Source organism: Crotalus tigris, unplaced genomic scaffold (genome assembly GCF_016545835.1).
Source record: "Crotalus tigris isolate CLP2741 ecotype Arizona unplaced genomic scaffold, ASM1654583v1 scf7180000018825.4774228, whole genome shotgun sequence".
Lineage (NCBI taxonomy): Eukaryota > Metazoa > Chordata > Lepidosauria > Squamata > Viperidae > Crotalus > Crotalus tigris.
The window spans coordinates 913,960-937,845 of NW_024097215.1; the positions used below are offsets into that span (position 1 = coordinate 913,960).

The window sequence follows — 23,886 nt, forward strand, 5'->3', positions numbered from 1 at the left end:
TGAAGCTGGAAGTGCTGGCAGTGTGATATTCTCATTGTGCACAGGACTTTTATTCTAATTCCTCATATTTCTAGTCAGCCATCTTTTAAGTAAATGCTTTGGACACCCACTCCCTTTGTCTCTAATGTAAGCAATATTTTAGGGAATTATAGTCAGCAGTTAAGATTGTGTGTGTGTGTGTGTGTAGATAGATATAGAGATATATAGATAGATATAGAGATATATAGATAGATAGATGATAGATAGATAGATAGATAGATAGATAGATAGATAGATAGAGATGGATAGATGGATAGATAGATATAAATATAGATATAGATATATAGATAGATATAATGTGTGTGTGTGTGTGTGTGTGTGTGTATATATGCCAATAATCGGCGGCAACACCCCCGACGGTTTGATAACAATCTGGGTAGCACCCGCACCGCCCAACGAACCAGGTGCAATTCGAAAGAAAGGAAGCAAACGCGAGGCACCTTGACCATCCCCGCGGGACTGCCGCAATCCCAGAAGATCAGGGGAGGGACAGGAACCAAGGTCCGGACCCCCGGCTACAAAGAGGAGATGAGGGAAGATACGGCAGGTGAAAATGCGGAGGAATCACCAAACGCAATGGCCTGCCCACACACCAAAAGAAACATCGCAGCTGGTCGGGAAAGGAGGAGAAAACCTCCCCATGTAGCTGGAACGATCAGCTCCTATGAGGACAAACCACGGGAGGTGGTTGATGATGAAACCCTACATACCGTTGGAGAGGAGGAAGGAAAGTCGGAGAGCGGCAGGGGGCGAGAGATCGAGCTGTCATACCCCCTACCTGACGATCCTGAGGACTCCCATAGAACATACGCGAGCGCTTCCAACAAGGTAAAAAAGGGGAGAACTAAGGAAGAACACGGTAACCAGGAGGGACGCGCCCCGATGACTGTGCACACACCCCCAGGATTGAGCACTCGGAGTAAGACACGTGCGAGACAGCTGGGCATGACAACGAACAAGAGACGACCCCTCCACCATGCGGAATACCCCCCCACGCTATACCAGACTCGTAACAATTTACGGGATTACCAGGATGATAAACATATTAAAACCGAAAGCATTGAGACCGGAAATATATGGGACTCTAAAAGTAGCAACCGGACAGAACGGGGCGGAGAAAGGAACTTGGAACGTCCACCACCACCCAAGCCTGAGGGGAGATCGGAACATGAAAGCAACCGAAATAACTGGAATTGCCATTCAGCTAATCTGAGGTTGGGAGAACTGGAGACGGACGAGGATAAAAATACAACTAAGAAGAGAAAAAAAGCGCAGGCCAACTACACACGGCTGAACCAATCAGGCCCCATAACAAGATCAAGGAGCCGAGTGCAAACCTCGGCACGCCTATAAAAAGACCTTCTCATTCTCTGGCACGCCAGCCCTGAGGATGCCGGCAGGTGACGGCGAAAGCTTGGCGCTTTTTAAAACTTTTATAGTTTTAACCCATTAAAACTTCTTTAGTTTTTATTACCCTAGTGTTCATTTTTTATATTTTATTATATATATATATATATATATATATATATATATATATATATATATATATATATATATATATTGTGTGTGTGTTTTAACTCTTGAGATTCAGTTCTTCTGTGTACACACACACACACACACACACACACACATATACAGATTTCTTTTTTTCTTGACAAAGAGTTAAAGAATTAAGTTGGGAGACTATGGCCATTTCGGCTCATTCTGCTCTCATCAGTTAGCCATACCCTTTATGGGATTCGAACCTCTTTGTCAAGAAAAAAAGAAATCTGGATTTGTAAATGTTTCGCAGTAGCGACTTGAGCCTGCTTAATGCCCCTAGTTGGGGGGCTGCAAGGCAAAAGAGATTGTAAAAAGTAGGACTGCAGTATAGCAGTTAAAATGCCAAGGTGTTATATGCAGGTCTTGCTGTATTCGGGTCTTTTCCTGTGTAAGATTGAGAGTATCTTGGTGACGTTTCGACGAGGTCTCGTGAAAATCTACAAACACACACACACACACACACACACACACAGAGAGAGAGAGAGAGAGAGAGAGAGAGAGAGAGAGAGAGAGAGAGAGAGAGTGTTTAAACCATATCCATAACAGGCTGGAAAAAAAGCACCTGCTTTTGATCTTACAAAGGTCATTTATCTCTCTTATAGATGTTTGAGTGATTGGCTTACCAGAACATAAGGCAGTTTCATAGACTATTTCTCAAATGATCCTACAGCACATCCAATTTCTCTGCAAAGCACCACAGTTAAGAACTGTGCAATATTTACTGAAATAACCACACGGCTTTCCCTTTAAAACCAAAGGGAAGTGCAGGCCTTTGTCTCCTGCCTGAGGGATCACTTAATTGGCTCCCCAGTTTTTTAAGCAGTGAACTCAGTTGCCTGATATTGATTATAAATGACAGAGACTATCAGATTTACCTTGGGACATCTCCAGGGAGTTTGCAGTTAGTTTAGTCTGAACTCTGCGTCAGCTGCTTGGGCTGCTTTCTTCTCGGTATGCAGTGGTTGGACTCAGGCTACAGTCTTTCAGATCTAATTAGTGTTAGGGGAGAGGGTGGGAGGGAACGTAAAAGCAATCCTCATTTTTGTTTTGCCCTGTAAAACAAAGTCAGGGCTTATTCAAGGCAAAATAACCTTTGCAGGGAATGTTGTGCATAAAGACCTTTGACTTGGAGTCTTTGAATAGCAGTGCATACTACAGTGCAGGAAGACACACAATTCTGCATTGGGTGATAGCAATATCAATAGCAACTGGACTTATATACCCCTCCATAGTGCTTTACAGCAATCTCTGAGCAGTTTATAAATGTCAGCTTATTGCCCCTAACAACCTGGGTTCTCATTTTACTGACCTCGGAAGGATGGAAGGCTGAGAACCAGCCAGGATCGAACTCCAGGTTGTAGGCAGAGTTAGCCTGCAATACTGCATTCTAACCACTGTGCCACCACACCTCAGTATGGGGACGTGGGTGATCCCATCCCAGCCTTTTCACAGTGGAGCTATGTATGGATATTTTACTCATGGGCCTTATATCACCTCTGTTCATTTGAAGGTGGGATTAAGACGGGCTCTCTGTGCTGAACTACTATTTCATCTTTCATCTGAACAGATCAATTAGGGAATACAGTTTTTAGAAGAGAGAAGGAAATTCCCAAAGTAAAGATCCAAAGCAACTTGTTTGAAAGTTCAGAATCATAATTTCTCATTTGGGATGAAATGGAAATGTGTGGGTTAAATGGTCATCGTTTATAAACACCCAGTCCTTTTGCAGCTATCCTGGTATCCTTACTAGGAACAAAGAAAATTAAACAGAAGAGCTGAGTTGTTCAGATGAAATGTTGACAAAAATCAAGGGTGTGGGGGAGAAGCAAGAGTGGCCTAAAACATCAGGTGTTTTGAAGATGACAGCTTCAGTTGGAAGCTGCAAGTTGAATGAACTGTTAGGAGGGGTCAGTTTCAAGTTCTAAAAGCAGAAAATATAGTACTTCTACTGGGTTGCCTACTAGGGACAATCCACTCACTTTCCTGATCTGATCCAGAACCAAAATTTGAAACTTTATAGTCTCCATATCAGCAAAGCCAAAGAGTAAATTGAGACAGTACAAAAGGCTTTCATGAAATTTCCTGACCGTGAGAACAATCAACCGGTGCAATAGTTTGCCTTCAAAAGTTGTGGGTGCTCCATCACTGGAAGCTTTTAAGAATAGACCAGACAGCCATTTGTCTGAAATGTTATAGGGCAGTGGTTCTCAACCTGTGGGTCGGGACCCCATTTGGGGTCGAACGACCATTTCACGGGGGTCGCCAAACAACGCAGTCCGCCATTTTTTCCCCCTTTTCCTTAGCTGTGCTACTCCCTTTTATTCTATTGGCTTTTGAAAGCCAATAGAATAGACTCTCTTGAATAGAGTCTAATTCTATTGGCTTTCAAAAGCCAATAGGAATTGTCCAGGCTGTCTCTGCCCTGCTGAGCCCGCCAAAAGTCCCATTCTGCAAACGGTGCTGCACCAGTTGAGTAGTCCTCGACTTACGACTGGTTGGGGGTTGCGGCATTAAAAAGGTTGAGAACCACTGGTGTAGGGACTCCTGCTTGAGCAGGGGGTTGAAGTAAAAGACCTCCAAGGTCTCTTCTGACTCCAATTTCCATGTTCTATGTTCTACCTTGGGCAAAATCCATAGTTCAGTGCAGGATTTTTCTCAGTGGTGGGTTGGAACCCATAGAGAGTTTCGAACAACTTGGTGGAAACGTACATTTAAAAGGGAAAAAGAAAGGGGGAAAAAAGTAAAAGTCCTGCTAAAACTTGCTTTGGGATTAGTTCCTTATTTAGCTCATTGAGTTTGAAATCCATTGCAGTCGAAAGAATATAACAAAATTAAAAAGTTTGAGAATTCCTGGTGAGATGGAGATGAAACTTTAGTCATTATGCTATTGTTTTATTCATTCATTCATTCATTCATTCATTCATTCATTCCTTCATTCATTCAATCAATCCCCAAGCCTATCTCTGATGGAGTTGTCGCTTTTACTCATGTCTATATGCGTTAATATAATTTCGTTTAGGCAATCACAGTATTGCAGTGTTTGAGATGCCCTAGCTTAGGGCTCGCACATATGCCTCTGTGCAAGATATAGCAATACAACTCCTGACATTGCAAATGAATGTAGTCAGGTTCATGCCTGAAACACTGTTGAATCATTGTCAATTAGGAATAGTATGTCTGTAGAGATATTTGAAGTTCCAGATCAATTTGGGCCTAACTAGATTTATCTGGAGTGCTTGATTGGTTCGAAATCCACACATCATTTTAGTGGTCTGAATCAGTCCAAACTGATTTAAATGAAATTTGATTTGGTATTCCGTATGAATCAATCTGGACACGTAAACTGACCAGTTTTCCAAGTTAATTCAAACATGAGAACTGGAATGGGCCTGATCTATATACCCCATCACAACAGCACTTACCAAACAATGTAATGTTTTAACTTTGCATAAAGGAGCTTTCTAACTTAATAGGATTGTGTATATCTTAGTTTAATAAACTGGAGATAAAATCATGTGATAAGAATAGTGCAGCATTTGCCCAAAGCAGATGCTTTCTGTTTTCTGCTAGGCGACCAACATAAATTCCCGTACTTATTTTGTCTCTAATTTTGTCTTTAAGAAAGGGTCCTCTAAATTGATATAATTGTTTAGGAATACTCTTTTTTTCCTCTGGTCTCTGTATGTGAACAGATCAGACTCAATTCAACATGGCTGCCCACCCTCAGAATGAGCCCAAGCAAATGATTATATATGAAATCACACATGAAGTATGATTTTCTTTTCCATACTTCCTTGTTTTCATGTTAATTGAGTCAATTAAGAAGTTTTAATTGAAATCTAAGGAAAATACTCTGTGATAACCAATTCTGGAAAAAGGAAACATGTTTTAAAATACATCATCAGGAAAATGGTTGATCAGATAGAGGAATGCCATCCTCAGATTGTTATAAACTTCTGTAGCAGAATGTTTATGCATTGTTATATGCAGTGCTTTTTTGTAAGAAAATTATTAATCTCTCTCTCTCTCACACACACATATATACATATATACATTCAGTTCTTAACATACAGTAAATTTAATTTATTGTATTTAAGGCAAATGTTCATAGTAAATTTTACATTAAAAATAAAAAAGATTTTTAATTCACCAATGATCTTTTAAAATAAAGAAATTATTTACTTTTCGCACCTAGTCAATCACTGTACACTCACCCACACACGTGAGTTGTGTAATGAAACATAATGGTTGCCACCCACAGTAAGCACTCAGTGCACGACCACATGACCAATCACAAGCTGAACAGTGTCACAAGCCGAGCAACGCCATCACAACCAGCACGGACGAAGTACGCATGCATTGGACTCGACACACAGGTAGCCCGCATGCACCATTTTAATGATTTTGCCACCAACCTGCTACACTTGACAGGGCGATTCAAGTCTATGTGGACCAAACATCAAATTTTTAGAAGTTACTTTTAAAACTTGGAAAATCCATCAAAAAAAGGCGCCGGAACTCTGTTCTATGAGAAAAAAAGTACTGCTTATATGTGGGAGAAGACCAGGCAGAATTGGGCAGTAGAGTTAAATGTACCATCAGTTTAGAGTCCTTGCATTTCCACAGAAGATCCAGGTCCCCTTGAATTCCCTTGACCCTTATCTAGTGCTGACCATTAGTTAACCATACTCTTGTGTTATAGATCTGAATAAATCTTCTATGCTGCAACTCTATGAATGATCCTTATTGTTTGCACCGAAGATTACTTCAAATCTCTAGGGTAAAAAAGAAAAAAAGAAAACTTAAAACAAATAGTCACAGACACTTCTTAAAGAAAGAAGATTTTATTTATAAAGGAAGAGTCATTTTCTTTCTTCTGAGGAACAGTCCTTGGAGGTTTTGGTGGAATAGACTGGACTACATTTGTTAGATCTTTGGATAAAATGTTATATGGAACAAGGCAAAAGAGTTGATCAGAAGCAAGGATCTCAAAATTAGTGGGTGGCCGAGCAATCACAAACCTGTTTTGGGAAAAAGTCACCAATAATATGGAAATCAATTCAAAACAATAGCTGTATTGGTCATGAGAAAAAAAAACACACAAATGTATACGACAATTAGAGCAACTAATGTACAAAATCACTGTATTCAAAGACCTGAAAACTTGCATAACATGGACGGAAAGAAAGAGGTTAACAGAAATTTATTTTAAAATAGCATCTTACACTGGTTCCTCCCATTGACAAGTTAAATGGTATGCTGGAGAGTAACAGAATTGTTTTTCTTGTAAGAGATTGATGATGAAAAGCTTTTATTGAATAATAATGCTATAGTTTTCAACAGCAACAATATTGGATTAGAAAATCAGCCAAAAATAGAGAAGTACTAATCTTACATGACTATCTTTGCTTAACCCATGTGGGAAAAAAAACTTGAAGGAATTTTAGGAGAAAATGCAGAAATATTTGGCAGGGCTATAAGGCATCTTGTGTCAATGTCATAAGCCTCTGAGTTATTTCTGAATTGGAAGATGCCTTTGGTTAATGGAATAGCATAAGAATTCTTGCTCTTTGTGAAAGAGAAGGCAGTAGAATAGAAGAGGTTACAGATTCATCCTCTGACTTATATTACAAGAAAACTATGGTGCATCAACTCTAATGATGGATGCCAAAGTTCCAGAAGATCTGGAAGATACTACCTCCAGAAAGCCCTGTAGGTCAAAAATCTGATCCATTTGTTTTGATATTAGATATTTTTACAAGTGGTTCTCAAGCTGTGGTCCATTGACTGCAAGGGTCCACAAAGCTTTGAAGAAATGTTGTGATTTAAATCTTAGGTCTTGGTGGTCTGTGGCCAAAATATTATTTTGGTAAAGAAAAGGTTGAGAACTACTGATCTATACTGCTATATAGTCCACCATCTTATTTGTCTTAGTAGCCAACTAGAGTATCTTCAACAAAAGATCACAACTAGATTATCTTCAACAAAAGATCACAATCAGGACATAAAGACAATGGCTTCCTTCTTCTGTTCCTCCCAAGCAAGAGATATTCATCTGGAGACTTGCACATCACTGTCACAATTAAAAGTCACTGAGACTCATTATCTGTGAATTTATTTCACTGGCTTTTAAAACCAATTGAGCCAGCAGTCACAACCGCATCTCATGACAGCAACTCCATATATTAATTATAATTGTATAATTCTCTAGTACAAGATGCGCTGGATGAAATGGGTTTAAAAGAGGATTAAACAGAGAACAATAAATCTCATATGACAAAAGAAAGCTCATTACTTCATTACTACTCCCGAATTCTGTCCTTTAATGATGATTTTTCATTGTATTGTACATCCCCTAGGCTACTTTTTAAAATACAAATGCCATATAGTTTTTGAAATATTTAACATGCCAATATTTTCTTGCTGATGTACATGCAGGCAGATAGCTAAACCTTTATGAGAAAAATTCAATTTTACTATACTTTCCTGATTTCATATGGATTGGGGTTGGCTTTCAGGCGATAGATACCGAAGCAAAGAATTCCATACATATCAAGGGCTTTAGTGAACACATCACCAAAGAAGAGCTGCAAAACAAGAAAACACTTTTGATTCTATATCAACCATCATTGATTAACTGAAGACCCATAAACTAGAAGTAGAAGATCACAGTTCAAAAAAAAGGCAGGTTTCCCACATCACTTCTTGGGAAAATAGCAAGCTAAAAATAATTTTCATCAGCTCTTTCCAGGTTTCTGTAGATATTGCCAATGTGGTATTTTCATTTTAAAAAATAGGTATTGTGAAGGTAGGAAGGAGTATTATAAAACAAACACTTTTTTTGTTGGATTCATCAATATGGGGCTGAACAGAAATGGAAAAAAATCAGAAATAATAGAATTGGCAGTTTCTAGCAAATCTTTTATGCAAAGAATTCAGATGTGGAATGCTGAGTGGAATGAATCCACAGAAATATCAAGGAAGAGAGGAATGTATCCATCTTTAGAGTCATATCTGATTAGTCCACACTTCACATTTACAAAATTATTGAAGATCCCATCACAATGAAAGTGTCATAACACATATGGGAGTTGCTTACTGTCCTAGAGTTGCCAATGACTCTCAATTCAAACCAGTCATCTAACAATGGTCTTTAAAAAAAATATTAAAAAGGTATCATCTTTTCCTTCTGAGCAGATTACCAGTGCATTCTTGCCTGGACCATTGCCATTGATCGGCTGTAAAAGCAGCTGTTCACTTGGCAGCTGTTTTTTTTTTTTTTTGTCAGGTATCAACAGTTATGATACTCAGATAAATAATGTGGAGACCCCTGAAGATATCTTGCCTAAGAACAATTGAAAAGCTGGAGCCAACACAGAGGTGATTTCTCTGTTTTTTCAAATGCAGGTCATATTACAACAGGGCTCTTCAAATTTGGCCCTTTTATGACTTGTGGACTTCAACTCCCAGAATTCCTTAGCCAGGCACGCTGGCTGAGGAATTCTGGGAGTTGAAATCCACAAGCCATAAAAGGCCAAGTTTGAAGACTCCTGTATTACAACCAAACATGTTTACTGTGTCCAGGTACTCCTAACCATTAACCTTGATGGAAGCTTTGTCTACTGGCTCCAGGATAATGTTCTAAATGCAAATCATGATTTCAATATTCTATTTAGGACCAGCTTGGCAATGTTCAAGCATGTCATCCAGAGCACATAATGATAGTTAACTCAAGACTATCAGAAGCTTAGCTTTCCAGCTCATTAGAGAATTATCTGAGAGAGCAAAAGGACTAGCTTGAATTAAATCAGCTGGCATCTAACAAAACTTACCAGAAGCCCTTCCATTAACTGTGGATCATCTACTAGTGTTAAAAGAGCCAGTTTACATCTGTTTCTAACTCCCCAGGACATCACATTGCTATTACTGCCAATCAGTGTATTCCCCTCTGCCAAATATTCTTCAAGGTCTGGGCTGGTCCCTCCTGTCACCAGCGTCTGAAGCAAAGCCAGTACATGGTAATTATGGTAGGTCTGCAATGAGAAATAACAGAAAACCAAGGAAAACATTTGTGTCAATCAGATAAGAGAAAGGTTTGCAAACTCAGTTCACTCAGAATGAAATGACCAGGCTGTAAATTTCACCTGATTGGCCAATCCCTTTCATACTGATTTGACTGCAAAGAAATTTGCAGATATGCATTTCTTTTTTTAAAGCGTATTAGCAGAGTCAGGTTTTGGGCTTCTTGGGTCTGGTTATGTCAGGCATGAAGAATCAAGACCTCATGTCAAGTTCCAATTAAACTGATTTATTGCTCATGCCTACATGCAAGAATCTAGTCAATAAGCACTACATTGGCGCTAGATAAAAGTCAATGGAATTCAAGGGGGCCTGGACTTGAATTGCTTGTGGCAACATAATGACTCCAGGCTGATTCCTCTCTTGACTCTGGCCTCTGCTTCTACCTCTCCTTCTCTGACAAGTTGTCACTCAGCATATTGAGAACACTGTTAGAAGGCATTATATATGCCTAAAACAGAAAGAGTCATATTTTCAAATCTTCCTTTTCATGTTTTTCTGTTCCTCTAAAATGCTAAGAGCACCGTGCAAGTAGCCATCCCTGGTTTTTTTAGTCTTACAATCAATCAATCTTTTATTACGGTCACAGACCAGAATTAAAAATTTAAATATTGAAATAAAATAAAATAGAATAGAGTAGAGCTGGAAGGGACCTTGGAGGTCTTCTAGTCCAGCCCCCTGCTCAAGCAGGAAGACCTATACCATCTCAGACAGGAGATTGTCCAGTCTCTTTTTAAAAACTTCCAGCGATGGAGCACCCATGATTTCTTGGGGTAAGCTGTTCCACTGGTTGATTGTCCTCACTGTCAGGAAGTTTCTCCTTAATTCCAGGTTGCTTGTCTCTTTGACAACATGTTTGAGTTACTGGTCTCCAAAATTTAGGAAGAGTGATATAGCTATCTCACTCATTTATGAAAGACGGGGGAGGGGGCTTGACTGCTCAAGAAACATTCCTATTCTTAACAGTAGTAATCTTGTAAAGTAGGATGGTCTGTTACTGTCTTAACTTACCCAGTGGTAAGTCAAGTAAGGCACATTAAAACTGGGTTTACTGTTTTAAATAAGCCACTATTTTGAAAGTATTTGCTGAATTTGGAGAATCAAATAATTCATTTGAATTGCTTCCTACCCTACTAGAAAATATCCCAGCTATGATCATATTCCAGTTAGGATGAAAGCTTTTTTCATCTATTTAGCACCTACAATAAGCCTAATTGAGCTGAACCTGGAAATCCCAGACCAATTTGAAATTATTAAGAAAAAAAAAAAGCAAGCCAGTGAGCAGTTTTGAGAACACAACACAGTTTAATTTGGATGAAGGGGTACTACAATCACTCCAGAAAATTCATGTCAACTTTTACTTTCTCACATCCCATTTTTATATTTTGTAAATATGAATAAAAAAGCTGGAAACCTGTTTGTTCTGAGATGTGCATATTATAATAAAGTTACTCAAAGTAGACCTGGATCTGATAGACTGTTCTCCCCAAGTTTCCAGCAAACATATTTTGTGATTCTAGATGCAGTTCTTGAATTGAAAGACTTTACGTATTGAAATGAGCCCATAACACAATGAAGATGTTACATGCATATTCACCTATTAAACATGAAATGCAATACCTCTTTACCCTCAACTATGCAAAGTTGATGGGTTTGCAGTTTCAATTTAATATAAGCCAAAGAAACTGGGGTTTCAAATTTTAGTTAGCGCTAGCCAAACATTATGACTAATATAGGTTTTGATGTCATGTGTAGCCACAACTAAGAGCATATGAGATTGGGGTATGATGATAGTATATGCCTTTCAGGTTGATCAACCAGAGACATTAAACATGTTGGGCAAAATATTTGTTCCATTACACAGTAACTGCAAATATCCAGAACACTGTAATAAGGTTTTGATTACTGTTCCAATCAACAAGAAAGCATAAGGACAGAGCAGACAATATGTTTGCCTTTGTCTGTGAAGACATAGGCCATTTTGGTGAGTTGTGCTCCATTATTTCAATAGCTGTATCAGCATTTTTAAAGATGGAATTATCCAGTATTATCCTGAGCACTAGGTCAGGTTTATCTTGCTCAAAAGGAATTGGCATTTTACATACTTAGCTTTATAGGGCTGAGCTATATTTCTTTTTTTAACATCAAAAGGATTGTTGCATTCTCTGACTTGGAAAAAAAAATAGAAGGATTTGTGTGTCACCTGTGTCCCTCTGTATTTTATTTGCTGAGTTAAATACATTATTGGAGTTTTCAGAATAAAAAGACAGGCAAGTAGAGAGAGAGAGATCATTTTCTATCAGAATATCCCTGCAATTTATTTATTCAAAGTTCAACACAGGGTTCATAACTTGCAGCTGTACCAGACTTCTTCAAAATTGCTGCTGATTATCATTAATATTTGGTAACCGAAGAGGACAATTATTAAGCATATGGGGATTAATCATATCATTCAAATTAATTAAATTTGAATAATAGAATTATAGGGCTGGAAGGGACTTTAGAGGTCCTGGTCCAAGACAGGAGAGTTTATATTATCCTGGACAAACCGTTGTACAATGTTTTCTTGAAAACCTCCAGTGATGTAGCACCCACAATTTTAGGAGGCAAGCTGTTCACTTGATTAATTGTTCTCACTTTCTACTTAGTTCTAGGCTGGATCTTTCTCTGACAAGTTTCCATCATTTATTTCTTATCCTGCCCTCAGGTGCTCTGGAGATAGGCTGAGTCATTCTTCTCTGTGACAGTTCCTCTAGTATTGGAAGTCAGCTATCCTATCACCCCTAATCCTTCTCTTAACTAGGCTAGATTAAATCACATTAAATTTAATCAAATTCATTTTTCTCCTGCGTGCATACATTTTTTTGCAAAGTGATACATCACTGAAAAATAAGTTGTAGCCCCTGACCAAAAAATTGGGGCATCATTGCTTTAATATATTCCAAAGAAGGCTTTATTAGCACATCAAGAATTACACTCTTAAAATCATATTATGTTGGGGAAGAGGAAGAGCTATTTACTAATTAAAACACTGTAATAATAGCCATTATGCCAGTATATCATAAGTACATCAACAGTCTCTTTGAATTATGTTTAGTAATGCTCAATAGTGTAAATAACCTATTTAAATTACTGCTAGGTAGTGTTTTACCAATAAGATATCTATCATTCTGAGAGTTTCTAAAAAATTACAATTGTTGCCATATGTAACTTTCCCTACCATATACATTTCACATACAACTAATTTGAATATTGCTTTGCTTTGTACGGATCTAGTTAGATTTTTTTTTTTTTGCATGCAACTCCCTTAAATATACCCATTTTTGTTTGAATGTTTTGAGCTGAGACATATTGAGAGAAAAATGCTAGTGATTCTGTGATTTCATTTCTGTCTATTCCCTGACAGAATTTTGGCAGCTGATGCCCTTTCTCCTGAAAAGAAATTTAACAGATTTCATTTACATTTCTAGCGAAAGCCTAGCAAAATTATACATTACCCAATTCTGGTGGTTCTGGGTAGCTAATAATGCTATGATAAAATCCATAACATAAGCTTTGCATGGGCTAAATGAAGAAATATGTTCTGAGAGTCTTCCTAAACTGTATCAACAAAGGGACAAGTCACAAATCCAGGGACAGTTTAACCCACAATGTAGATTTCACCAGTGAAAAACTGTTGACATTAGATGTACCTCTAATGGATTTAGCAAAACACACCCTGTTAATAATCATTTGTGGTCATTGTGGTCATTCCAGTCTTTCTAGTCCAAGACTGGAAAGACAACAATCAAGGATTGACACAAAAGTGCTTTTCCAAAAGTCAACTGGACTTTCTTGTTTTTTTCCTTGAAAAAGTTTCACTTCTCACCCAAGAAGCTTCTTCGGTTCTAACTGCATGGTAGGAAATGGAGGGGTTTATATTCTTTGCAGTCATCTGGTTGTTAGTTCTCTGAGATTGGGGATTTATATTCCAATTTCCCATCATGCAGTCAGAACTGAAGAAGCTTCTTGGATGAAAAAAATATTTTCAAGGAAAAACCAAGAAAGTCACTTAACTTTTGGCAAAGCACTTTGGGACAACCATGACCTGGATGACTGAGAATCTCCATAGAACAAATTGATTGGGTTGGAAAGCCTGTTTATTCTCGTAGGTAGAAACGTGGACCCAAACTGTGAAAATTTTTCAGCACCATACTCTGTGTTCTTTGACCTGAGTCCCCAAGCAGTTGGCAATTCTTAACTCAGTGACAGCTCATAACTCATATGTTCTCCAGCTCAGAAGGAAGTGTTGACACTTAAGTTACCTAATTCAGAATCGATTTAGAAGTCAAGGAATGCCCTGGAACCTCTGTCATGGCATAACTTGTCTTGACACTGCTCTTACATGAGAAAGACCAGAGAAGACATACTCTAAAGAAGGTGTTGAAGCTGAGCCAATAACCAGGCCTACAATTTCAGTTCTAGATCTAACAGTCCTTGATTTAGACCTTAAGCTTCATCTATCCAACTCTCATCAATACTGAAACAGAAATAAGAATATTTACCTATGTTGAGAAACAACTGAACCTGGCAGGGTGAGTTAGGAGTAACTTGCTGAAGGAAACAAGACCTGATTAGGAGTACCTATGCTTAGTAGAGTAAGAGAGTGGTGATATTTATGAAACAACTGGGTTTGCTGGTTGCTGCCTGTCTGTGAAGACTTTGATTTTCTAGGATTTCTATTTGCAAAGACCTTCAACATTTGACATTGTTTGCTTTTGAACTCTTTTTCTTGAGTTTGATTCTCTGGATGCTTTCTTCACTGTGAAGCTGCTTATGTGTGTATCAAACCTGATCTAAAGTTATAATTCTGAAATAAACCTAAAACCTTAAGCCAACTGAGCACTGCTGTTTGTGATGCCAAGGCAAGTCCTTTGGAACAATCACTATATATCTTCAGGAACACCAGTTAAGCGATCACGAATGTCCAGATAAATATGTCTGTCTTTATGGTAAATTAATGTGTTGTGTTGTGATAACATGTGGTACTTTGTCTGGGGCTCTCTTGGCTAGATTAGAGATAGCTATTTTTAGATAAGCAAATTAATTCGATTGAACAAGGAAGATCAGTTTGTACTTCTGACAAAGTTGGAGAAGACCAAGAAGTTAATTGATTCATCCTACAGAAAAGGACAGTTTAATAAGAAATTTGAACTGGGTGACCTTTCAGGTACTTACTGTGCACAAGAGAGAATCCAAAAAGCTGTCTGAAAACAGTGCTCCTTTGGATAAATTATAGTCCAACATGTCAGAGTTTTCTATTCCACCCTGTTGAAAGAACTGTGCGTTTGCAGCTACCTCTGTAGGAGAAGAAAATATCAAAATATAAATATACAACACAAGATCAACTGCTTGCATATATCAGCCTATCATAAATAGAAATTATAAGTTGGAAAAAACTCCACTAGGTTCATTGCTACAGCATGAAAATGCATACAAGTAGTCCTCAGCTTATAACCAGGAGTTTAGCCATGGTTCAAAGTCATGAGAGATACCCTGAAAGCTACTTACTACCCAGTTTTGAAGTTCTAACATTATTCCTCTCCCATTACTTGACTGCATTTTGGGGACTCAGTAAACTGGCTTGCATTTATGATCATTTGCAGTGCCCCATAATCATGTGATTTACAATGGTTTTGCCGGAATCTGGTGCTCTTCTCCAGTAAAAGTAATGGCAAATGGTAACGGTAATGGCAAAAAAACAGCCCATAGTGAACAATGGGTTTACTTAATAACTGTCACAAAAAAGTTTCAAAATTGGATCTGGTCACATAATTACTCACTGTATGATTGTTGCGACTTATGACAGTAATTGCCAGGCTCAATTGCAGTCATAACTCAAAGACGCCCTGTATTGTGCCAGTTGCAGAAATTCCCCTCCCAGAGTAGTTTAATGGAAGAATTTATTTTAGAAAGCTTTCAAAGGAAAATTGTATTTGGAAATACACACATATATGCAATATGTATGTATATACATACTATACGTAAGTATGTAGCCAAAGACATTTGGGTGATTTTCTTGCTCTTAATTTTATTGTTTTTGTTAGTTGCCTTAGGTTGAGTGGCAAGTAAGTGGCTGAACATATAAGTTAAAGTAATAAATAAATTGTTTCCCTGATGGTCTCCAATTTTTTCAGATTTTCAATGTATTCTGGGGAAAGGCTTCATCCAATAGATTTTGTGGGTTTAACGTTTATGCTGTTTTAGTAGAACACTGTTTTCACTCCTTTTGAGGAACTGTCCAAAGCTTTTTCTTTTCTTTTTGTTTCATTTCCTCATTCCTCTGGAGGAATTCTGAAAATTAGTCACCAAATTTCTCTTCCCATAATTTAAGAATTTCCACTGCCAGTAATATCACAACTGTTTGGGTGTGGTATATATAGAGGTACACTTCAATTTAGTTACATGATGCACTAATTTACTGAGATTAATTTGCTTCCCCAGTTCATAATCTTAATATTAATAGCGTTGCTTTGTGCATTTCAATATTATTTCCACTAACTGGCAGGGTTTCATCCCAGAGTATTCCTCAGCCCTATCAGAAATGTCAAAGAGGCTAGATTGTCAATAGTTTGTACAGCGAAGATATATTCTCCCATTAAACCAAGGCAGCTTTCCCAGATGCTTATATGTTACAAACTGGGATACACAGACCCAGTTTGGTGCAGTGATGAAGGCACCAAACTAGAAACCAGGAGACCAGTGCTTTCTGGAATGACTGCATGACTACACAACACCGTGTCGAATGATCACAGTAGGAAGTGCTGCAAAGCAGCTGCATAGCCTCTGCAGTGACCTTGCATGTTTTGAGTGCACAGGGCATTTCTGCAATGATAGGAAAGAAATGATATCCAGATATCCAGATATGCCAGAATGGCATAATGGTTAAGGCATCAGGCTAGAAATTAGGAGACGTGAGTTCTAGTCCCACCTTAGGCACAAATCCATCTAGAAGCCCTAGGACAGTGATGGCGAACCTTTTAGAGACTGAGTGCCCAAAAATCAGTCTGCCCCCCCAGCCCACCCGCCTGCTCTGCCGCCTGACCCTGCTCCACCCCCACCCACTTGCAGGGGCACCCACTGCCTCCACAGCCAGCCACAGATCACCCAGGCAGCCCTGCAGTACCATGGCAGCCATGCCCTCCACCCACACCCAGTAGCATCAACTGTGCGCATCGGGGCGCAAAGGCAGTCTTGTCCCTGCTGCCTGGCTGCCATGTTTTTAGCTGTGCTGCTCAGGGGTGACTCTACAGGGGGGCTGCTGGTCATGAGGGGGCCGTGGCGGAGGCGGGGCTAGGGCAATGGCGCATGCTCACAGAGAGGGCTCTGAGTGCCGTCTCTGGCATGAGTGCCATAGGTTCGCATGCCAGAGACGGCACTAGATATTTTCTTCTCCTACAGAGGTAGCTGCAAACGCACAGTTCTTTCAACAGGGCGGAATAGAAAACTCTGACATGTTGGACTATAATTTATCCAAAGGAGCACTGTTTTCAGACAGCTTTTTGGATTCTCTCTTGTGCACAGTAAGTACCTGAAAGGTCACCCAGTTCAAATTTCTTATTAAACTGTCCTTTTCTGTAGGATGAATCAATTAACTTCTTGGTCTTCTCCAACTTTGTCAGAAGTACAAACTGATCTTCCTTGTTCAATCGAATTAATTTTGCTTATCTAAAAATAGCTATCTCTAATCTAGCCTAGAAAGAAGGCAAGGGTAAACCACTTCTGAAAAATCTTGCCAAGAAAACTGCAGGGATTTGTCTACAAATCAACAATGATTTAAGCCATTAAAAAAAGGAGAGAGGGGAACAGAAGTATAGAATATACCTCATCTTCTATTCTCTCTCTATATATAGAACAGAAGACAAGGGGGGTCAAACTATTTTTCAAAGCACAAAAAGGCAAGACGAGAAACAATGAATGGAAACTAACGAAGGAGAGAAGCAACCTAGAACTGACGGTGAGATCAATCAACCAACAGAACTTGCCTTCAGGGGTTGTGGGTGCTCCATCACTGGCGGCTTTCAAAAAGAGACTGGACAACCATTCATATGAAATGGTATAGAGTTTCCTGCTCAAGCAGGGGGTTGGACTAGAAGACCTCCAAGATCCCTTCCAACTCTGTTATTCTGTCCATCATAACTACATCAATTAAAAATCATCATTCTGGGTGTACCCACCCTTAGGCAGGAGTGGGAGAAAACCTCTCCAGATGGAAAACTTTTGTTTAGGTTCCTGCTGTGTCTTTGTAACACTTCATTATATTTATTCTCCTGATAAGCCATCGAGACGTCTTTAAAGTTGCTGAATTAACATTTAAGTCAACCCTTTTATTGTTCTTTGGACACGGCATGCTGTCACTTTCTATCTGCAGATTCTAAAGAGAGCTGGCAGTAAATAAATAATGCATCAGGCATATTGCTTCGTGAAATTTGTTCCTAAAGAAAAACTTACTAAGCTCGGTGATGACAGAGATCCGTTTGGAAAAAATGCGCGATTGAACTCCAATTGAATCTTCACTGGATCCCTGTGGATTAACTGTTGATATCAGTGGAAGAGGGGAGGAGGGGAGAGAAAAGAAACAAAGAAAATCAGGCATAAATATAAGAGGTTCTGAGTCTGCCAACAAATGCTTCTTAAACATTATTTAAGGCAAACAAAGAGACATTTCTTTGGCCTTCAGTTCAGCTACAGAACTTCATTATCTTGGAAGGTTTGCAGAATTACAAATGGGATTCATTTTGTCCAGGCTGTTTTTCTTTTTCCTTAATAACTCAGTTTAATTCACTTCTTAATTAATGTGCCGAACAGAATTCAGCTATTCTATAGATTAGGGTTGTCTCTGATGTTGCCGTGCAGTGCTCGGCTTTAAAATTGGAAAGGCATATTTTGTTGGTAAGATGTTTATGTGAATGGAAATAAATTCACAAGGTTAAGCGCAAGGCTTCTTAGTTTTACCTCTCCCCCAATCCTTGCACAAAACAGGAAGAAAAGAGACTGATAATTACATACATGTAAAACAGGCATAGTTTAGAGAAACATAGATTTCACAGCTCCTGATCCGTTTGTGTGGGGCCCTATTTACCACTTTTTCAGAGATGGTGCAGAGGCTTTATATGTTCAGTACCAATTTGGCTAATTAGTTTGCTCTCTGCTTGCCTTGGCCAACCAACAGCATTGCTCATTGGCCCTCATAAAGGAACATGAACAAAAACATTGCCACAACTTTCTTTTATTTCCGTTACAGTGCTTTAAGCTACTGCAACATGATAGGCAGTAGCCACAAACATGCATATTTAAATCTTCCTCCACCCCCACCCCCCAATGTATTTCTCCTAAGAAAATCCCAGGAAAATTCTCTTCTTCTCCTGGCTGTAATGACAAAGCATTTATCCTACAGCAGTGGTTCTCAATCTATGGTCCATGGATTCGATGGGGGGGGGGGACAATGTCATCACAAGGGATAAGCGAAGGCTTGAAAAAATGTTATGATTTAAATCTTGAGTTAAGTCTTGGGGTGTCTGTGGCCATGGTCTGTGGCCACTAAAGATAGTTAAAGGAGGATTGTGGTGAAGAAAAGCTTGAAAACCACTGTCCTACAATATATCTCCATGAATTCTGATGGTGCATCAGGAATTGGAAAGTTATCAACATGGAAAATCTACTATCTTTGCTGATCTACCTTAAGAATATCCCATTTGCTTTTACTAAAATAAGCAAAGTTGTCAGGAAGGGAGAGACTAGACATTTCTGGGGCAGTTTGAAGAAGCCTTCTAAGACTGCATCTCTGCTTTATCCTGAAAGGGAGATTTAAAGCACCCAAAGTCCCCTAAAACAGGGGTGTCAAAGTCTATTTCATTGAGGGCCGCATCAACATCATGGTTGCCCTCAAAGGGCCAGTTGCTTGTAAGATTAAATAAGACACTTCAGCAGCGCATGGCTCAGGTTTCTTGACTAGCTTTGGCCCAGGCCTGGTGCACATGAACCTCCCGTCTCACGTTTCCTCCCATCAGCTTTGGGGGAAAGTCTGCAAGGTGGGCGGTTACTGTGCAGCACAGATGAAGGAAGAGGAGGTGGAAAAGGCCACGAGACAGGGAGGGGTGAGAACTAAAGAAACACATGACCTGAGCGTCTTCCGTCCTTTCTCTTTCCTTCCCTCCCTTCCCTTCCCTTCCCTTCCCACTCACTTTCAGGCAGAGGGTGCTTTAGCCATGCCCACCCGCCCTTGTGGTTGTTGCTGACACACAGCTCCATGCGTTGGAGACCCTCCTGCTGCCCATCCTCTGCTAGCTCTGCTGCCACTGACAAGACACCCAAAGAAGCGAGGAGGTAATTACTCAATCATCTCCTCCTACTAGTCTGCTTGCAGGCCAGATCTGAACACATCATGGGCCAGATCTGGCCCATGGGCCTTGAGTTTGACATGTCTGCTCTAAAATGTAAAGTTAAAAGTAAAGTTTTCCCCTATCCAGTCATGTCTGACTGTAGTGGGTGGTGCTCATCTCTGTTTCTTAGCTGAGGGAGCCAGTATGGTCCAAAGATGCTTCTGTGACCATGTGGCCAGCATGACTATGTGCTGAAGGCACACAGAATGCTGTTAACTTCCCACCAAAGTGGTACCTATTTATCTACTCGCATTTGCATGCTTTTGAGCTGCTGGGTGGACAGGAGTTGGGGCAAGGAACGGGAGCTCACCCTGTCATGCAGTGCTTGGGTCTTGAACCAGGGCTGTCAGCTTTCCAGCTGACAAACTCAGCATCTTTGACTCCTGAGCCATCGCACCCCTCAAAGTCTTCCAGGACCCTCCCAAAGGCAATAGGATCACATCTTAAATATTCCAGCCTTAATATATTTTTTCCCAAAATTCTCATTCTCCTTATATTCACATCTTTGGGCCTGATGCTGTAAATAGGAACCTTCAAATTTGCCTCAAAATGCCCTTATTTATTTATTTATTTATTTATTTGTTTATTTATTTATCATATTCAGAGACTACCCATCTCCATCACAGAACGACATTGCAAAAAAAAGGACAATTGCAATTATTTTAACACAAAGGAACAACTAACTTTATGAAAAAGGGAGGAAAAATTGCACATTTGATTGGCTTAATCGTCTCTTCTAATTGTTGTTTTTTTGACACAAAGCACACACTGCCCTGCACTTAAGCCTTGAAAATGGGGGGGGGAGAGGGAAATGCCTTACTTCTTAACTTAAATCCTTAAAAAAAATTGCAGTAATTAGTTCTCTCTCCAATATGTTAATGACAAAAGCAAGGTCATACTGCCAAGGTGGTAATAAATTGGATTAAAAGTAGAATTGGCTATATAAGCAGGAATTTGGGCAGTATTAAACATGTTGGTGGGATTGTTTTGTCAAAAGCTAAAGGAATTAAAAATAGATACTGGAGCATCCACGTAGACAAATGCAATCCAGGGAGAACTTTTATGCAGCCGTTAATCCAGTTTATATGTCAATGAACCTATAGCAGCCACTCAGCAAATTGTAAAAACAGCCTGAAGAGATTAAAGGATTTCACACATGCTATAAGAGGCTCCTAAAGACAGTGAAATTATCAGCATCTAAGAAAGAGGATCTATACTACTTAAGTCAAATTTCTTTCAAGTCAGAATTGACCCCTGATGTCTTAGATGGACACATCTGTGCTGTTATCTTGGCAACCAAACACATAATTTGCTATTGCTTTTTGGGAAACCTGTCTGTCTGCCTCTGCCCCATCTCTCTCTCCCTCTCTCTCTCTCTCCCTCTCTCTCTCTCTCTCTCTCCCTGCCTACCTTCTTCCCTCCCTCCCTCTATATCTACCTACCTATCATTTCCTGAGTTAATCTAAGCCAAAAATAAACTTTTATCCAAAAACTAAGCAGGGCTGACCATAAAATCCAGATACAGTTGACCACCCATTGCAACCTGCTGAGATCTGCAATTATTTATTAACTGTGATCACTTTAAGCCTTTAATGTAGCACCTCTTAAACCATTTCATTGATTTTTGCTTTCATCTTGTTAAACTATTGGATAATCAACCACAATTTCATTGAAGGAGGATAGGACAAAACAGCAATGTTGAGAGTAGTATTCTGGGGTAAGCTAATATTGATTTAGGCTCCTCCCCCCATTATGAGGGACTGCTTGACATTTGTGTGCATTTAACATACATTTTGTATTTACTGACATATTTGGGGTGTGTGGTTTTTCAAGAATTTTTGTCTGCACATATTTGAATTGGGAAGTCTTTTGAAAAACAGGAAAAGGTTGATTTCAAACATGTAATTAAATATGAGTTTTCCAAACATAATTCATGAAATTCAGCAACTTGAATTCCCTTTGGTTACTTTTATTCACTAGTGTCCTTTAATTTATTGTGAATTAAGAATCCTTCTCTTGTGGAAAAATGTTGAAATGTCCACGATTGTGTCAAACTAATTAAGAATCCTTCAGGTTGCTTTGCCTGTTTTAAAGCAGCTTTATTCTTGACACAAATAGCTCTGAAGAAAGATATGGGCCTTGCAAGATATGAGAGGTGAAATTTAATTACAAAACTAAAACCCGTACACAGGCAATCAAACTTACTATATTCCTTTTTCAAGAAACCATTCCAATTTGTCCTTTGTATGCTGAGTTTTGAAGCTCTTTAGATGTCCAGTCCTTCTGAATCTTTAGGATATATTTGAGACTGAGCCAAACTGTTTTTACTTTTTGTGTATACTATGATTATGGTCATGTCTATATATTTAATAGCTTAGAGTTTACAGAGATGTCCTTCCTAGCCATTGCCTTCATATCACATACTGTATCCCCATCAGGTGTGTCTTCTTAACAACCTAAGAAGTCCTTGCAGTTTATGGCAACCCATTTTGTAGATATTCCTGAATATTTTAACCAAAGAATATCAGACACCTAGGACTGTCTATCATTTCAAACTGGTCAATAGCTGTCTCATTCTGCCCCTTGATTAAGGTCTAAGAAAATATTTTTTATCACCCAAAGAAAAAAAAATGTAAAATAAACTACTGGTATTCTCTCTCTCTTAATCTCTTATTTTTTTCCTTTCTATACATTTGTGAACATTTCTCTAGTTTTCTATATTTTTTAAAAAAAATCAAAAGACAATTGGAGAGGCAATTGTTAAAAAATGCCCACCCAAAAGTATCTTCACCATCTTCAGATCAGTAAATCTCCTATGCCCTTCCCATTGACTTGTAACAATGAGCTATCAGAAATTCTTCAAGAGTCCCATTTTCTTAGCACTTTGCTATATCAGGGGTCCAGAATTGGAAAGCATGTTGAAGGAAGAATTCCCCAAACAAGATCTGCCTTGAAACACTAACCAAAAGTATTACCATTTCTGAAAGAACATTTTCAGAAATGGCCTTTAACCATTGAATGATAAAATAGCTCAGACACAAGAACAGATCACAACTACTAAAGAGAACTCTACTAGCCCTAATGTCAGAGAGATCAGCTGCCTTGGATAATAACACAGCAATTTGGGCGTTTTTTCCAAGCCTTCAGACCTGCTCATTTTCATATAAGGAGGGATCTGTATGTGCCATAGCATAAGTTCTGCCCTGTCCCAGAAAACAAGCAGATAGAGTAGAAGACCTTATCTCGTTGCCAATGTTGAACGATCAACTGCCAAAAACTTGAGTATATGGACTGGAATTTGCCTTGGGGAGCAACACAGTTTGGTTTGGCATCAGAATAGAAAAATCTATCATCTCGGCAAGGTTTATTTCATGGATTAATGCTGCTCTACAGTTTATTAAAAATAATGTTTGGGAAATGAGAAAGCAGAGGACTCAGCCCTTCCTTGCTGATATGTCATCAAAGCCATTTCAAAGGCTTCAGATCATTTCCCCAATGCCCATAGTAGGAAGAAAAAAAAACATTTTCTCAGCCTAGAAGTCCATTTGAAGCAATTGTGGATACAGAGCTTCCCAGAATCCCAACTATGGAATTACGGGAGAACATAATAGATTTTCAGCTTCACCTGCAAGCTGAAATGATTGAAAGTACCACTGAATGTAAAAGAACTTTCTCTGCCTGATAATCAAGAGAACGTTCCAAAAGGACATTAGGATAAATATGAGACTTATGTGTGGGTTTTTTTTTTTTTTCAGATGTATCATATTGAAGAGAAACCTTTGAATACAGAGGATCTTAGTTTCCT

At 39.0% G+C, this 23,886-nt stretch overlaps 1 protein-coding gene across 1 annotated transcript in view; it reads right to left on the bottom strand.

The window, feature by feature from the left end:
- Positions 1-6,311: 6,311 nt before the first annotated feature.
- KCNU1 (potassium calcium-activated channel subfamily U member 1) overlaps positions 6,312-23,886 on the bottom strand; it is a 69,043-nt gene continuing 51,468 nt past the window's right edge. Inside the window, exons 23-28 of the mRNA XM_039356630.1 lie at positions 18,151-18,234; positions 14,878-14,999; positions 9,414-9,614; positions 8,068-8,168; positions 6,440-6,602; positions 6,312-6,356 (exon numbers count right to left, since the gene is read on the bottom strand). Coding sequence (XP_039212564.1) covers positions 6,312-6,356; positions 6,440-6,602; positions 8,068-8,168; positions 9,414-9,614; positions 14,878-14,999; positions 18,151-18,234 — 716 coding nt within the window. The remainder of the gene's footprint in view (positions 6,357-6,439; positions 6,603-8,067; positions 8,169-9,413; positions 9,615-14,877; positions 15,000-18,150; positions 18,235-23,886) is intronic.